Source organism: Tachyglossus aculeatus, chromosome 17 (genome assembly GCF_015852505.1).
Source record: "Tachyglossus aculeatus isolate mTacAcu1 chromosome 17, mTacAcu1.pri, whole genome shotgun sequence".
In the NCBI taxonomy this organism is placed as follows: Eukaryota; Metazoa; Chordata; class Mammalia; order Monotremata; family Tachyglossidae; genus Tachyglossus; species Tachyglossus aculeatus.
The window spans coordinates 44,913,689-44,931,525 of record NC_052082.1 but is presented as its reverse complement, the minus strand read 5'-3'; the positions used below and the strand labels follow the sequence as shown (position 1 = coordinate 44,931,525).

The window sequence follows — 17,837 nt, the reverse complement described above, 5'->3', positions numbered from 1 at the left end:
TAAGCACTGGGGTAGATACAAGGTAGATTGTCATTCATTCATTCATTCAATCGTATTTATTGAGCACTTACTGTGTGCAGAGCACTGTACTAAGCGCTTGGGAAGTACAAGTAGGCAACATATAGAGACGGTCCCTACCCAACAGCGGGCTCACAGTCTAGAAGGGGGAGACAGACAACAAAACAAAACATAGTAACAAAATAAAATAAATAGAATAAATATGTACAAGTAAAATAGAGTAATAAATATGTACAAACATCTATACATATATGCAGGTGCTGCGGGGAGGGGAAGGAGGTAAGGCGGGGGGTTTGGGGGGGGGAGGAAGGAGAGGGCTCAGTCTGGGAAGGCCTTCTGGAGGAGGTGAGCTCTCAGTAGGGCTTTGAAGGGAGGAAGAGAGCTGCTTGGCGGATGTGCGGAGGGAGGGCATTCCAGGCCGGGGGAGGACGTGGGCCGGGGGTCGATGGTGGGACAGGAGAGAACGAGGCACAGTGAGGAGGAGCGGAGGGTGCGGGCTGGGCTGGAGAAGGAGAGAAGGGTGGTGAGGTGGGGGGTGGCGAGGTGATGGACAGCCTTGAAGCCCAGGGTGAGGAGTTTCTGCCTGATGCGCAGATTGATTGGTAGCCACTGGAGATTTTTGAGGAGGGGAGTGATATGCCCAGAGCGTTTCTGGACAAAGATAATCCGGGCAGCAGCATGAAGTATGGATTGAAGTGGAGAGAGACACGAGGATGGGAGATCAGAGAGAAGGCTGGTGCAGTAGTCCAGACGGGATAGGATGAGAGCTTGAATAAGCAGGGTAGCGGTTGGGATGGAGAGGAAAGGGTGGATCTTGGCAATGTTGTGGAGCTGAGACCGGCAGGTTTTGGTCACGGCTTGGATGTGAGGGGTGAATGAGAGAGCGGAGTCGAGGATGACACCAAGGTTGCGGGCTTGTGAGACGGGAAGAATGGTAGTGCCGTCAACAGTGATGGGAAAGTCAGGGAGAGGGCAGGGTTTGGGAGAGAAGATAAGGAATTCAGTCTTGGACATGTGGGGTTCCCATGTGGAGTTCACAGTCTTAATCCCCATTTTACAGATGAGGTAGCTGAGGCACAGAGAAGTTGAGAGAGAAAACAAAACACACAAAAAAACTTCCTTAGATGCAGTTGTGTAGGAAACAGTCTTGCTTTTATAATAGTATTTTTAATCAGTGTGCAGAGCACACAGAGCAGGAATACCCGGGTGGGAATTAGACAGGGTCCCTCAAGGGACTCACAATCTAAGAATTTTTGTTATTCAGAAAGAGAAATTGGGAGGAAGTTTTAGCCTGGATGGAATAGGCTTGAAGGTGATACTTGAAGAAGAGAGTGTTTTTAACTGTGGTACTAGACAGCTACAGCACTGATGTACATATCTTTAAATTATATATTATAAATTATTCATAATAATATCTGTCTCCCCCTCTAGACTGTAAATTCCTGCCTGCTAATTCTGTTGTATTGTACAGTGCTAAGCACTTTGTACAGTGTTTTGCACACAGTAAGTGCTCAATAAATGTGATTGAATGAATTGTACTCTCCCAAGCACTTAGAACAATGCTCTGCATATAGTAAGTGCTCAATAAATACTATTGATTGTATTGAAGCAAGCTAAAAAATCAGATTATCTGAGACTCTGTGTGATTAAAAACCTGTTTATTGTCCTTCCACATATATATATATATATATATATATACACAGAGAGAGAGAGAGAGGCTGCCATGTCGTTGTGAGAAGATACTATTGCACCAAGAGCATTATGTCTTTGTCTTTGCTTCCATTTTAATGTTAATAACTAATAATAAGGATGGCATTTGTTAAGCCATCATTGTTACTATGTACGAAGCACTGTTCTAAGTGCTGTGGGGATACAAGGTGATCAGGTAGTCCCACGTGGGGCTCACAGTCTTAATCCCCATTTTACAGATGAGGTAACTGAGGCTCAGAGAAGTGAAGTGACTTGCCCAAGTGAAGCGACAGCTGACAAGTGGCGGAGCCACGATTAGAACCCACGACCTCTGAGTCACAAGCCCATGCTCTTTCCACTGAGCCACGCTGCTTGTCTACTCATCACCATACCCATCATCAATAGTACTTATTGAGAGCCTATTGTATGCATTGACCTTTTCTGAGTACTTGAGGCAAAATGTGTACCTAAAACGTTTTTGGAATGAATTTTAATCAACCATTAATATTGAGCGCTTACTGTTTTCAGAGCACTGTACTAAGCGTTTGGGAGAGTACAGTATAATAGAGTTATAGACACTTTCCCTGCCCACAATGAGCATACAATTCTATAAACATATATGGGCCTGTGATCATGCACTTATAAGCCATTTTTTTCTGGATTTTATAACAATTTTCTTGGAAGATTTAGTGAAGAATCAAGCACAATTCATGGTCCAATGCGGATCATGTCTTATTGTTTTACTCTTTATAACTGTTGTTCAGAGCATGAGTGTGTGAAAGCACCATGGCGGAGTGGATAGAGCACAGGCCTGGGCGTCAGAAGGTCATGGGTTCTAATTCCGGCTCCACCACTTGTCTGCTGTGTGACCTTGGGCAAATCACTTCACTTCTCTGGGCCTTAGTTACCTCATCTGTATAATAAGGATTGAGACAGTGAAGCCCCATGTGGGACGGGGACTATGTCCAACCCAATTTGCTTGTATTCACCCCAGCACTTAGTACAGTGCCTGGCACACAGTAAGCACTTAACAAATGCCACAATTATTATTATTGTTATATTTTATTTATAGCTTTCCGAGCCAATGTATGTGATTTAAAGGTGATATGTCAAACAGTTGCCGTATATTTACATACATCAGGAGAAAAGCTGAACAGTTTTTCTTTGACTCCTGAGTCCATCGGAAATGAAAGATGATCTTAGTATAAGAGGGAAAAAAAGCAAACCACCAGGGGGAAAAAAAACGATAGAATTGATTTTTTTCTTTTAATGGTATTTGTTAAGCACTATCTATATGCCAAGTACTGCTAAGAGCTGGGGTGGATACAACAAATCTGTTTCCTCATCTGTAAAATGGGGATTCAAACATGTTCTCCCTCTCCCTTAGCTTGTGAGCCTGACAAGGGGCATGAAGTGTGTTTGACAGCACTTAATACAGTGCTTGGCCCATAGTAAGGGCTTGAAGTATTATTATTATGATGATGATTATATTGTCTACCAAAGAGCTGTCAAGATTATTTTGATTCAAGGATTCAAATACCTATTTGGTGCTCTCCACGATTCTGATAAAAGGAATTCTTATAAAATCCTGCCTTGTGAAATGCAGAGCAAATTTTAAAGCAAGGATGAAAAATGTTAGGGTGCCAAGACTGAAGGGATCCAAAGCAGAGTCCCACAAAAACTCAGACTTGTATGCATCACTAAAGAAACTCTGTGGTCCCATACATGTCACTTTGTCGTGGCGAATAATAGTAATAGTGATAGCATTTGTTAAGCACTTACTATGTGCCAAGCACTGTTCTAAGTGCTGGGGGAGATACAAGGTAATCAGGTTGTCCCACATGGGGCTCACAGTCTTCATCCCCATTTTACAGATGAGGTCACTGAAGCACAGAGAAGTGAAGTGACTTGCCCAAAGTCACACAGCTGACACGTGGTGGAGTGGGACTAGAACTCATGACCTCTGACTCCCAAGCCTGGGCTCTTTCCACTGAGCCACGCTGCTTCTCAAGAATAAGAGAGAGGGTAGAGGAAGCTTACTGCTAGGCCCTCAGGAGCCTTGGACAGTTCTTTGTGATTAATAGTCCTGCAACTGAAGGTTATATAATTACATGATTTGCACCACAATGAATCGTGCATGGTAGGGATGGCTGGAATGTACATGTATTTCTTTCTGATCACTCTTTCAGTATGTGGGAAGTTTCTTTATACAGTAAATTGGAGCAGATAGAACGTGAGTAAAAATGGATCAAAGGAAGTAATATAACAATTTTAGTACCTGCCCTAGATCTTTACGTTTGGAAATGAATGAAGCTTTAGGAATAATAAGCATTATCATTAATAACTATACTGGGCAGAGAACATTTCTATCAATTGTTATATTGTACTCTCCCAAGCGCTTAGTGCAGTGTTCTGTACACAGTAATCAGTAAATATGATTGATAACCCTAAGCAGGTTTTATTCAAGTGGAATTTCCGGGACATGATTTCAAGACCCTTTCTTCACGGAGGGGAGAAGTAGCTTTCTTTTGAGATCTGTAGTGGTTAAAAGTTTCAACCCCCCCCCCCCCCCCAAAATCTATTTAAACGACAATTAGAAAATGTGGTAAAGTAACTTGAAATCAAAAGACTTAGTATCTAGTATAGTTTTCCTTTTCCAGCGACTGGGTTAAGTTCTTCAAAGTATCCATAGTTGGCAATACCAGAAGGTTGGGGATTTTTCACCCTTAGGGTGGGTGAGATTCAGGAACGTCTGTGGACAACAAATAGAAAGGCAATCAAAACCTTTTTCAAGGTGAAACCTTGCCGAGGTTTGCACTGTGACTTAAGTTTTTGGCAAAAATGAATTTGAAACAGTTACTGTTGGGTAAATATTAATTAATTCATTCATTCAATCGTATTTATTGAGCACTTACTGTGTGCAGAGCACTGTACTAAGCACTTGGGAAGTGCAAGTTGGCAACATATAGATACGGTCCCTACCCAACAGTGGGCTCACAGTCTAGAAGGGGGCTAATAAATTATCAATACTGTGGCAGAGAAGTACAGTGCATTCCCAGATGCCTCGGCCTTTTAATGGTAGTGTTATCCACAGCTGAGGTAAACCCAGATGATTCAAAACTATACACTGTGAGAGCCAGCACGTGGTTCAGAAAATTGAGGCTGGATCCTCAGAACCACATCAATCAGTCAATCGTATTTATTGAATGCTTACTGTACACAGAGCACTGTACTAGGCAAGGGAAACATACATTTAAAAAAAATGGTTTGTGGAATAGCCTTGAAAAAAAACAAGCGATATTACAAGTCTCAGATTAAGAGGTGCCCATTCCACCCTGAGAATTATATGACGAGAAACACACGCACAAAACAGAGGTAGCATAATCCTAAACACGTTATTGAAACAAGAGCCCTGTTTTATATCATCCAACCTTCTCTTGAATAATGTATGAAGGCAAGAAAATTATATATATTTTTTCCAAACCACAGCCTAGTCACCAAGGCCTTGGATAAGGAGCGTATAATTACTATGCTTTAAAAAAAAGATTCCAGTGAACAGTCATCACTGATAATCAGAACTACATTCTTTGAGCCTGGATTGGCTAGAGCTGCTTGTATGAGACAGGAGTTTTGAGAAGAGGAAGAGCAGATGTGAAAAACGATGGAAAAAATGTGAAATGAAGAAAAAAATCATTTTTCCCTTTCAAGACTCCGTTTTAAAGGTTATATGTGGTTGAAATATGTGGGTTTTGTCTACGTGTGTTTGGGGTTCAGAGCAAGTGAAGAGTAGACTCAGAGATGCTAGATGAAGCAACCACACATCACATCTCCACTGAAAGATCTTCCCTGATTAAGCCATTTTTCCCCCCCGCTTGCTATTCCTTCTTCATCATTTATGCCCTCGGATCTGTGACCTTTGGACTTTTGCTATTCACCCCACAACATGTACATACATATCTTTAAATTATATATTATAAATCATTTCTATTACCTTCTGTCTCTCCCTCTAGACTGTAAGCTCATTTTGGGCAGGGACCGTGTCTGCTAATTGTGTGGTATTGTACTCCTCCAAGTGTGTAGTACAGTGCTCTGCACATAGTAAGCAGTCATTAAATACCACTGAATGATTGATGAGATAAGTGAGATACGGAGAAGTTAAATGACTCACCCAAGGTCACGTAACAGACAAGTGGCGGAGCCAGGATTAGAACCCAGGTCCTTCTGACTCTCAGACGTGTGCTCTTTCCAGTAGGCCACATTGCTTTTGTCTAGCATTTGCAGATTTTGTTCCTCACCCATACTGTGATATTTTTGTTAAATTTGGAATTTTTATCCATATCAATTCCCTGGTACTGAGTATGTATATGTAATTTAGCTTATTCAGTTTCTTCATTTTGTGATTCATTTGTTTTGCCCACTTTTACGTCTACCAATTGCACCCATCTTTTTCTTTTCATTCTTATTGCATGTGAACAATCTGCATTTACCAGTCTCCCCGATGAGACTGCAAAGTCCCTGTGGGCAGGAAATCTCCTAGGCAGAAAGCATTTCAAGGGCAAGACATACTCTTTGACCAAATTCTTATGAAAGTAGGCAGTCGTGGACATCAGTTATTTAGTTGCTAAAGAGAAGCTTGTGGTTTCTGAGCCGTATTTCAGAAGTTTGATACAGACTGTAGAACTTCTGTTTGACCCTTCCAACTCATTTCCAGCATGTTGAAATACTTTTATTTTGAAGCAGTGCTTATTTAAAAAGAAAATTTTGGTAGCAAACATATGAACACAGCATAGAAAAAGCTTTTAGATCAGTGTTTGTCCCTTGAGAATCCCTGACTTTTTGCAAACAACCATGCCGATTCTGTTTATTAAGGAGAACCTAGAGGCTGATGTTTCCCATGCCAATTTACAGTGAAGTGCTTTACAGTCCTTTTTTATGGTATTTGTTAAGTGCATACTAAGTGTCAAACCCTTTTGTAAGTGCTGGGATGGATGCAAGTTAATCAGCTTGGACACAGTCCCTGTCTCACCTGGGACTCTCAGTCTAAGTAGGAGGGAGAACAGGTGTTGAATCCCCATTTTACAGTTGAAGAAACTGAGGCACAGAGAAGTTTAAGTGACTTGCCCCAGGTCACCCAGCAGGAAAGTGGTGGAGCTGGGATTAGAATCCAGGTCCTAACTCCCAGGTTCGTGTTGTTTTCATTTTCTAGACTGTGAGCCCGCTGTTGGGTAAGGACCGTCTATATATGTTGCCAACTTGCACTTCCCAAGCGCTTAGTACAGTGCTCAGCACAAAGTAAGCGCTCAATAAATACGATTGAATGAATGAATTAGGCCTTGCTGCTTCCCGGTGTAATCAAGTCAACAAAGTGTGTTCCATTGATTTCCGAGAGGCTTATTTTATAAGCAGATGTGGTGAAGATGCTGAGGAAATAAACGAGCCTACAAATCTTGATTAATTTCACCTCCTTAGGGAATTTTTTATGGTATTTGTTAAGTACGTACTATGTGCCAGGCATTGTATTAAGACCCTGGGGTAGATACAAGCTAATCAGGTTGGACACAGTCCCTGACCCACTTGGAACTCACAGTCCAAGTCAGAAGAAGGAGGATTTAATCCCCATTTTACAGATGAGGTAACCGAGGCACAGAAAAATTAAGAGACTTACCCAGGTCCACCCAGCAGACAAGTAGCAGAACCGGGATTAGAACACCCAGGCCTGTGCCTGGGCCACAATGATTCTCAATTCTTTGGTGGTTTTTAGCATTTAAACTTACTTTCATTTTGTATTGGCTGGTCCTCATTGCATACAGATTCTTGACACGTGTAACTAAAATATGTTTCACTTTAAATCATGACTAGAAAATGCTACTTTGTGTAATTTCTCTTCTGTTTCTACTTCTGAAATTTATGATGAAAAATGATCTTTGCTTCTCGGTTCTTATTCTGTGTTTGTGTGCCAAATGTTACTGCATTGTGACTAGGAGAGTTTATATAGCGATTTTCTAGTTGGAAATCTGTAAGATTAATGAATCGGTTCCATACTCCTTTCCTCTGCAAATAACAACAAATTAGGGGTACTTGCTATCAGTATTTGGTTTTAGTAACTATAATGGCATCTGTCATTCCAGTTGCTTTATGTCTGAATTTAATTCACTTTTTTGATGAAAAAACTTTAGTGCTGAGTAATTTGATTTTTCAGTCATCTTAACTGAACTCATCTTCCCACCCAGACCCTGTGCTTCCCGTCTTTCCCATCACGGTAGACAACACCACTATCCTCCCTGCCTCACAAGCCCATAATCTTGGCATTGCCCAACTCACCTCTCTCATTCCACCCACATATTCAATCTGTCACCAAATCCTGTCGGTTCTACCTCCACAACATGCTAAAATCCAGCCTTTCCCCTCCATCCAAACTGCCACCATGCTGATCCAAGCACTTATCCTATCCCACCTTGACTACTGCATCTACTCCGTCGCTGACCGCCCGGCCTCCTGTCTCTCCCCACTCCTATCCATACTTCACTCTGCCGCACGAATCACTTATCAACAGAAACACTCAGTTCATGTCACCCCACTCCTCTAGAGCCTCCGCATCAAATACAAACGCCTTACTATACTGGGTTTAAAGAACTCGATCAGTTCTCCCTACCGCACCTCACTAATCTCCCTACTACAGCCCAGCCTGCACAATCCACAATCCACTTTTTCCCAGTCTCATCTATCTAGCCACCAACTCCTTACCCACATCATCCCCCCTATCCTGGTACTCCTTCATCCTCCATAAACCAGACCACCCCACCTTCAAAGCATTAGTAAGGTCACATTATTTTATTTTGTTAGTATGTTTGGTTTTGTCTCCCCCTTTTAGACTGTGAGCCCACTGTTGGGTAGGGACTGTCTCTAGATGTTGCCAACTTGTACTTCCCAAGCGCTTAGTACAGTGCTCTGCACATAGTAAGCGCTCAATAAATACGATTGATGATGATGATGATGATGATGATGATCTCCTCCAAGAGGCCTTCACCAATTAAGCCGTCTTTTCCCCGGCTTACTCTCCCCTCTGCGTCGTTTATGCACTTTAGTCTGTGAACTTTGGACACTTGATTTTTGCCCCACCCAGAACCCCATAGCAGTTATGTACGTATCTTTAAATTAAGTATTATAAATTACTTATTCATTTTAACGTCTGTCTCCCGCTCTGAACTGTAAGCTCATTATGGGTGGGGAGCGTATCTGCCAATTATGATAATGTTGGTATTTGTTTAAGCGCTTACTATGTGCCAAGCACTGTTCTAAGTGCTGGGAGAGAGACAAGGTTATCAGGTGGGCCCCACGTGGGGCTCACAGTCTTAATCCCCATTTTACAAATGAGGTAACTGAGGCACAGGGAAGTGAAGTGACTTGCCCAAGGTCACACAGCCGACAAGTGGCAGAGCTGGGATTAGAACCCACAACCTCTGACTCCCAAGCCCGGGCTCTTTCCACTGAGCCACGCTGCTGCATTGTACTCACCCAAGCGCTTAGTACAGTGCTTGGCACATAGTGCTTAACAAATACCGTCATTGTTATTACTAATAAATATGATTGATTGAATACAAAGAAAAGGTTTACTTTCTAAATTAAAATATCTAGCACATTTTTGTGACTGCTTGTACTTGGGGTTTAAAAGTAATTTTTCAGACACTTTTCAAGAGCATGTACAGTGGGATTTCATCATTAGCAGTATTACAGCGTCTGTGTTAAAAATGGGCTTCCAAGAGAAAAGGACAGTAGACTCCTTTATCCTGTTTTACCCATACTCCACTCCATTGGACACTCACTCCGGCAGGTTATTTCCTCTTCTCCGTCTATGGATTGCACTTGGATCTGTACCTCCTAAACACTTGATATTCACCCCACTCTCAGCCCCATAGCATTTACTTATCAATCATATTTATTGAGCGCTTACTGTGTGCAGAGCACTGTACTAAGGTCTTGGGAGACTACGATATAATAGCAGACACATCCCCTGCTCACAAGAGCTTACGGTCTAGTGGGACATATCTTTATACCTCTCTAATTTCATTTCACTTACACTAGTAAATTTTAATGTCTGTCACACCTAGCTGTCTTAAGGGAAGTATTCTTTTTCTCCGAATAAGGTTAATATTTCGGTGAAAGAATTTAGAAACTTGTTAGGATGCCTTATTTGGGATGGTTTTGATTTTATACATTTAGTAGCAGTAATTGGGTTAACTGTTTTTTTGTTTTTTTGGGTTTTTTTTCTGTATTTGTTAAGCGCTACATGCCAGGCACCGTACTAAGCACTTGGGGTAATTACAAGCTAATCAGGTTGAAGACAGTCCATGCCCCAAATGGGACTCTCAGTCCTAATCCCCATTTAACAGATGAGGTAATCGAGAGAAGTTAAGTGATGTGACCTTGAGCAGACAAGTGGCGGAGCTGGAATTAGAACCAATATAGTGGATAGGTCAAACGCTTAGTACAGTGCTCTGCACACAGTAAGCGCTCAATAAATATGAATGAATGAATGAACCTAGAGCATGGGCCTTTGAGGCAGAAGTCATAGGTTCTAATCCTGGCTCCGCTACTTGTCTGCTGTGTGGCCTTAAGCAGGTCACTTAACTTCTGTATGCGTCAGTTACCTCATCTGTAAAATGGGGATTAAGACTGTGAACCCTGTGTGGGACAGGGACTGTGTCCAACCCAATTTGCTCGTTTCCACCCCAGCTCTTAGTACTGTGCTTGGCACATAGTAAGCATTTAAGAGATACCGCAGTTATTATTAGGTCCTTCTGATTCCCAAGCCCATGCTATGTTCACTAGGCTATGCTCCTTCTCAGTTAAAAGGGTCTGCTACTGCTAGCCCAGTACTGGGGCTGCGGCAGGCTAAAAAGAGAGCAATTTCCATAGCCAGAGGCAAAGAACTGAAACGTTAACTTTCAGGGAGAGGAGGATCTGGATTGGGTTCATTACAGGCAAAAAAGCCAGGATTCAAATCATAAGAATTTATTATATTATGTAGTTTGAAAGCATATGGCTCTATTTCCATAAATGATTTAATAGCTTTCCTCCATTCCCTGAATCTTTATGTCGTTTGAATTTATCTATATGTTTCCATTTTGGTGATTAAGACTTTGACTGGGCACCTTTTGTTAGAAAATCCTGGATGCGTCTTCATTCAGTCTACGGTATTCATTGAGTACCAACTATTTTCCGAGTATCCAGCTAGATACTAAGAATAAAGGAGAAGGCCGGTTGCCATTCTTATGGAGTTTAATCTCTAATGAAGAGGATAGGACAAATACAGTTGTGCAAATTTGAATGAGGAGCTTTAAATTTACAAACCTCAGAAAATATAAAGAGAATTGGTTTGGGTTATGTAACACTGGCTTTATCCGGGGACTGCATTAAAGATGGGCCTCCATTGCATTGCAAACCCATGCTTTACTGTCACAACCACAGTCCTTCATCTCTCCCAGGAAATAAATATACAGCTGAGCTCATCTCTTTTAGGTCAACACAACTCCAACTTGTCCAGTGCTGGTTGTAGCTCCTATAACCGTACATTTCCCTAACAGCTACTGCCACAGAGCTTTACCCTTAGGATTGATAGACATAAACGAAACGGAAGCTTCAATGGCAATGAGTGCTGGCCATGAAGGAGGTGGATGGCTTTCTCAAGTCAGTCAATCGGGGCTATTTATTGAGCTCTTACTATGTGCAGCACCTATATATATATGCTTGTACATATTTATTACTCTTTATTTTACTTGTACATATCTATTCTATTTTATTTTGTTAATATGTTTGGTTTTGTTCTCTGTCTCCCCGTTTTAGACTGTGAGCCCACTGTTGGGTAGGGATTGTCTCTATATGTTGCCAACTTGTACTTCCCAAGCGCTTAGTACAGTGCTCTGCACACAGTAAGCGCTCAATACGATTGATTGATTGATGTGCAGAGGACTGTACTAAGCGCTTGGATGAGTACAGTACAGCACAATTAGTAGATGTGTTCCCTGCCTATAACGAGCTTACCAGCCTAGACGGAGCTCACCTATCTGGTGATCCATGCTAGGCTGAACATGGGGTAACCACTGCTCAGTTTGGCTCCCCAGACCAGTAAGTTTCAATAAAAATTTGGTGGTCCCATGTTACACCGAACACTAATAATAATTGTTGAATTTGTTCAGCGCTTACTATGTGCCAAGCAGTGAGCTAAGCGCTGAGATGGATATAAGCAAATCGGGTTGGACACGGTCCCTGTCCCACATGGGGCTCACAGTCTCAATCCCCATTTTACAGATGAGGTACAGAGAAGTGAAGTGACTTGCCCAGGGTCACACAGCAGGCAAATGGTGGAGCCGGAATTAGAACCCTGGTCCTTCTCACTCCCAGGCTTGCGCTGTATCCACTAGGCCAGGCTGCTTCTCTATGCCATATTTTATTTTACCCAAACATTCAAGTGCTAAGAGTAAACACGGAATGGCATCAGACAGGTTCGTCTGGGAAGGCTTTGTGAAAACGGTAACCTACATAAGCTCTGTTGGAATAGCACCATGTTTCCCGGAGTTCGATACCCGCCAGAAAGGCATAGAAAAGAGTAACTTCCTTGTTCTAAACTGCATTTTTCCACTTCTCCACTGTAGTTATTGGACAAATTAAAAGAACGTTGGCTACACACTGGCTTATGGCACAATTTGGAGTTGGTTAAGACCGTCATTGCAGAACCTCAAGGAGGAGAAAAAACTGACTTTGATGAGTTGCTGCAGGTATATTATGATGCAATCAAGTTCAAAGGAGAGAAAGGTAATTGGAAGCTAATTGGAAGCTAATGCTGCAACTATGAATTATAATATTATTAAGTTTAGAGCATTTAATCAAAATTAAAGTACGCTTTGTTTTCTCTCTCTGGATGTAGTCCTGGAGACTCCTTCTGTAGATTATAAACTCCTATAGAGCTGGGATCACATCTATCAACTGTTATATTGTACTTTCCCAAGTGCTTAGTACAGTGCTCTGCACCCAGTAAGCGCTCAGTAAATACCATTAATTGATTGTCTAGAGTGGGTAATATATTTGAATGCGTTTAATTTAATAGAAAGATTGAACTTCTTGGTCCTGAATGAAGACTAAGTTATGTGGAAAAATCCTCCCATGCACTATGAAGGCTACTGTCATTGTATTTAACCGTGAAGAAGCCTTTAGTGTTTTATTACTGCATTGCCTTCTGATGACGATGACATTTAAGTGCTTACTATGTATCAAGCACTGTTTTCTAAGCGCTTACTGTTTGTCAAGTACTGTTCTAAGCGCTGAGGTAGATACAAGGTAATCAGGTTGGACAAAGTCCCTTTTCCTTATGGGGCTCACCGTCTTAATCCCGATTTTACAGATGAAGCAACTGAGGCACAGAGGTCACATGGCAGACAAGCTGAGGAACAAGCCAGTATTGGAACCCTGGTCCTTCTGATTCCCAGGACTGTGCTTTATCCACTAGGCCATGCTGCTTTTCCTAGGTAGAATAAGCTCTAGGTCCCTTAACCAATGGGTATGAGTGTGATCAACTCATTCATTAGGTTTTCTCTTCTAAAATACCTGAAGAAATGGAGATGCCATAAAAAGCTCCGGGGCAGGGCTGCCAGGAGATCTGAGGTCCACTTGAGGGATTCTTCTTTCTTTCCTTTTCTCTTCCCTGTCCTCTGCTCCCTCTGTCCCAAATCTCATGCTGCTACAAAGCAGGACATCCCTGGTTGCCCCTTCTGCTGCAGGGTTGAATGCCCAAAGGAGCTTCTGGACTCCATACTTGAGTCAGAAATATACATACTTGGGTATATTCACCCATCCCCTGTTCCAAATTCCCTCCAAGTCTTCCTCCCATTACCCACAGGGGGTTTTGGTGTTATGACATCATGACATCCAGCATGTTTCAGAGCAGATGCGTCCCAGTGTGTGAAAAATTTTGAGGTTATCCTAAACCATGTTAAGATAATTCAGTGTTTGCCAAAACATTGGCCGGTAATTGTCTTCTGAAAATAATCTGTTTTGTTCTAGTTAAATATCTGTAAAAACCTTTCACTTTGTAAACTGAAATTTAAAACTGTATCAGTAGAATATGTTACAATATTATATGTTGCTACATACTCTATTGCTGCTCTAAACTTTGCTTAACATTAAATTATATCCAGAAAAATGGAAATCTAATGTGTATTACTTTGAATGTATTACTTTGAATAACTCCTTGTTCTGTTTTGGTTTAAGATGGAGCCCTCCTTGTAGCAGTTTGCCGGGGAAAAGTGAGCGAGGGTCTGGACTTCTCGGATGATAATGCCCGGGCAGTCATAACTATAGGAATCCCATTTCCAAATGTGAAAGACCTTCAGGTAGGAAATTTTACTTACAAAGCAATTCTTTTCCTCCATTGTACTCTCCCGCGGGCATAGTACAATGGTTTCCATGTAGCAGCTGCTCCATAAATGCCATTGGTTTATTGAGTGTAGATTCTAGAACAAAATTTTGATTTTGCTGAAACTTGTTTTCTAAAAAGGGACTAGAATTAAGAAGCTTGAAATACTGAAGTAAGGTAGCAAAAGCAGGCTATTGTTGGATGTTCAGCTTCCCTTGCAGTAGAGTTCTCCATGAAGAGCACTGAAAGATTGTGTCTCATCTTGTGGCTAAGAGGTGGGACGTGATGTATAATTTACTATTTCACGATTACTGTATTGGCAAAGAATCTAGCATTCAGTGTATCTTTGTGATATTTTTTAAAAATGGAATCTGTTAAGCACTTACTAGTGCCAGGCACTTTTACTAAGATCTGGGGTAGATACAAGACAATCAGTTTGGACACAGTCCATGTTCTATATGGGGTTCACAGTCTTAATCCCCATTGTACAGATTAGGGAACTGAGGCACAGAGAAATGAAGCGACTTGGTTGAGATCATAGAGCAGACTAGTAATGTAACTTCGTTATGGGTAGGGAAAGTGTTTGCTAATTCTGTTGTACTCTCCCAAGTGCTTAGTATAGTGCTCTGCACGTAGTAAGCACTCTGTAAATACCATTGATTAGTTGACTGAGCCGGTATTAGAACCCAAGTCTTTCTGACTTAAGGTCTGTGCCCTATCCACCAGGCTATACTACTTTTCAATACTAAATCTTTCCAGTAAATGAGGGATAAGAAGATGCAACAGATGCTATGGATTAAAGGCATCATATCACAGACCTATGAAATGTTTTTGCTACATAGGTGTGACTACAATATATGCCTATATATTTAAAAGGGGAAAAAAAGATGGGTACCTCGAAAACTCATGTTGCAGTTATATTTTTGTAGTTATGGCTGCAGGAGTTTTTATGATACTCTTCAACATTTTTCCCCATGTTGAAGACTAATTTTTAGGATGTGGAACTCAGGACTTTACTCAGACTGAGCACATCAAAGGTTTTTGGTCAGAGTCTTAAGCCTTTCAGCTTTCTGGAGTATTCCATAGGAAAAGTACCTGGATTTTTCAAGGTTCTTTGGTCTAAACTGCTTCTAACTGACCCAAGGCTTGGACAATTTGCATCTGTTTTATTGCTAAACCTCTTTAGCTCCAGAGGAGAAGAAAAACTATTACTTTTTTTTTTTTTCAGAAATCCAGGCTTTAAAGCAGTTCAGAGTTGCATAATTTTATGGAAATTAGTTGGCTTGGCCATTCCAGCAAGAGAGTTGAAATATGGATTTTTCTGATTTTTAGAATGGCCGGAAGGGGTACGGGGGATTATGGTATTTATTAAGCACTTACTATGTGTCAAACATTGTTCTTAGCCCTGGAGTAGATAAAAGTTAATCAGGTCAGACGCAGACCTTGTCCCACATGGGGCTCACTGTCTAAGTAGCAAAGAGAACAGGTATTGAATTTTGCAGTTCAGGAAACTGAGGCACAGAGAAGTTAAGTGACTTGCTTAAGTTCACACAGTAGGCAAATAATGGAACCAGGATTAGAGAGAGGAGCAGCATGGCTTAGCAGAAAGAGCATAGGCCTGGAGGCAGAAAACCTGGGTTCTAATCCTGCCTTTGCCACATGCCTGCTGTGTGACCTTGGGGAAGTCACTTAACTTTTCTGTGCTTGTTACCTCATCTGTAAAATGGGGATTTTATTGTGAGCCCTGTGTGGGACAGGGGCTGTGTCTGACCTGATTTTCCCATATCTTCCCCAGCTTATCACTTAACAAATACCTCAGTTATTATTAGGTCCTCTGGCATCCAGGCCCCTGCTATATCCATTAGATCCGGTGCTTCTGGTTCCATAGCATCACACCCTTTCGCCACACCCAGCCACCTGGGGAAGCAGAAGGTATCCTGAGCTGAGACCAGGAATTGGTGAGACATTTTCTAATTAGTGAAGTCAAGTGGTGAGGTTTTTTGGTTTTGTTTTTTCCAAAAATCTTGAACCCCCCCATTATTCCTCCTTCCTCCCCCGACTCCAGCCTCATCTACTTTTGGTCCCTGACCCATACAAACTAGGGGAGCAGGATTTTTTTTCATTCTCACCTGCTAACCTCTCCCTCCATCCCTAGAATGGTGCTTTGAGCAAGAACACCAACTCCACAGAAGCGAAGGACGGTATTAGCCACAGGCACCCGTCCCATTACTCAGAGCTTCGATTCAGCAGGCCGTGGGTCCCTAATTTCGGGACTCAGCAGGAAGCTCGGCTCATCCCCGACCAGGATCTGAGTGGATGGGCCAAGCATGAGATTCTTAGCACTCTAGGGCCAGGCCAGAGGTGGGGCTTTGGGTTTTTTTTTAATGGTATTAAGTGTTTATTATGTGCCAAGCACTGTACTAAGCTCTGGGATAGATACATGCTAGTCACGTTGAACACAGTCCCTGTCCCACATGGGGCTCACAGTCTTAATCCCCATTTTACCGATGAGGTCACTGAGGCACCAAGAAATGAAGTGACTTGCCCAAGGTCATGCAGCAGACAGGTGGTGGAGCTGGGATTAGAATCCAGGTTCTTATGATTCCCAGGCCCGTGCTGTATCCAGTAGGCCACGCTTCTCTGTACCAGCCCAGATCCCAGAGCTCAGTAGGGACTTTGTGTCAGGATCAGGTGCACTCTCACTCCCCGTGGGCTCCAGATATCATATTCTCAAGACCAGCTCAGTGCGTTTACTTATGCTCATAGGAATCCAGAGGCAACTGGGGTCTTCTTCCGTCCCCCACCTGGGCTCTGGGGGTGGCTAGGAGCTTTTAATGCCCCCGACTGGGGACTGGGAGAGGGCTAACCAGCCCCCTCACGACCCCCGTTCCCTCTACCATTCAGAAAAGGCTAGTGGTCTGAAGTCAAAACTGTAAATATTAAACCAGATGTAAATTTAAAAATGTTTGTGCCGTTCCTCGTGCCTGAAACTAACTCAAATTCTCTGGGTTGGCTAAAAATAAAGTAGTGACTAATAATGGATAACGTGCTATTTACTAATAAATACTGTTGAAGATTGGTCAGTTGGTTAAAAAAAAAAAAAAAGCAGCAATTCCAAGCATCTAATTTTGGTGGGGGAAAGCACAAATTGAAGAGGGGGCAGGGGTACCAAATTTGTGGTATCTAAAAGCCCCTCAAAGCCCCCAAAATTCAAGACGAGGAAGCCCAAATAAAAAGAAAGTTTACTGCACTGACATAAAACTCTGGTATTTTCAATAGCGGGATTTGGCTTTCAGAGAAGCAGGAAAATGTGATTTAGAGCCAAAAAATATGACTTATTTGGCTGTGACCAGGATTTCCTTTGCCCACCTTAGGGACCAGAAAATAGAGGTAGGAAAATTTGATTTTGGAGCCAAGTGTGACTTGTTTAGTTCAAGTTATAATTTACTGCACTTTACCTCAGGGACCTAAAAATAAAGAAACTCAGTATGAAATGTTGATAATGGGCAGTTCTGAAGTGCAAGTATTAAGCAAACTTTCCCAGAGAGGATTTCTTCACTTCCACCTCTCCCAGATGCTTCTGGTCGTTCTACAGTAGAACATATTAACCATATAATAGTATAAAAAAAGCTTCCCTGCACCAAGTGAAACAATAGGCCAAGGGAAGGAAAGAGATGTAATAGGAAGGGGATCAAGCCCTTTCATGTGAATCACTGTACCA

At 42.1% G+C, this 17,837-nt stretch overlaps 1 protein-coding gene across 1 annotated transcript in view; it reads left to right on the top strand.

Annotated features, from left to right (window-relative positions):
• BRIP1 (BRCA1 interacting protein C-terminal helicase 1) overlaps nucleotides 1–17,837 on the top strand; it is a 120,375-nt gene that overhangs the window by 77,153 nt on the left and 25,385 nt on the right. The window contains exons 14-15 of the mRNA XM_038759599.1: nucleotides 12,360–12,519; nucleotides 13,972–14,093. Of these exons, the coding sequence (XP_038615527.1) occupies nucleotides 12,360–12,519; nucleotides 13,972–14,093 (282 nt within the window). The remainder of the gene's footprint in view (nucleotides 1–12,359; nucleotides 12,520–13,971; nucleotides 14,094–17,837) is intronic.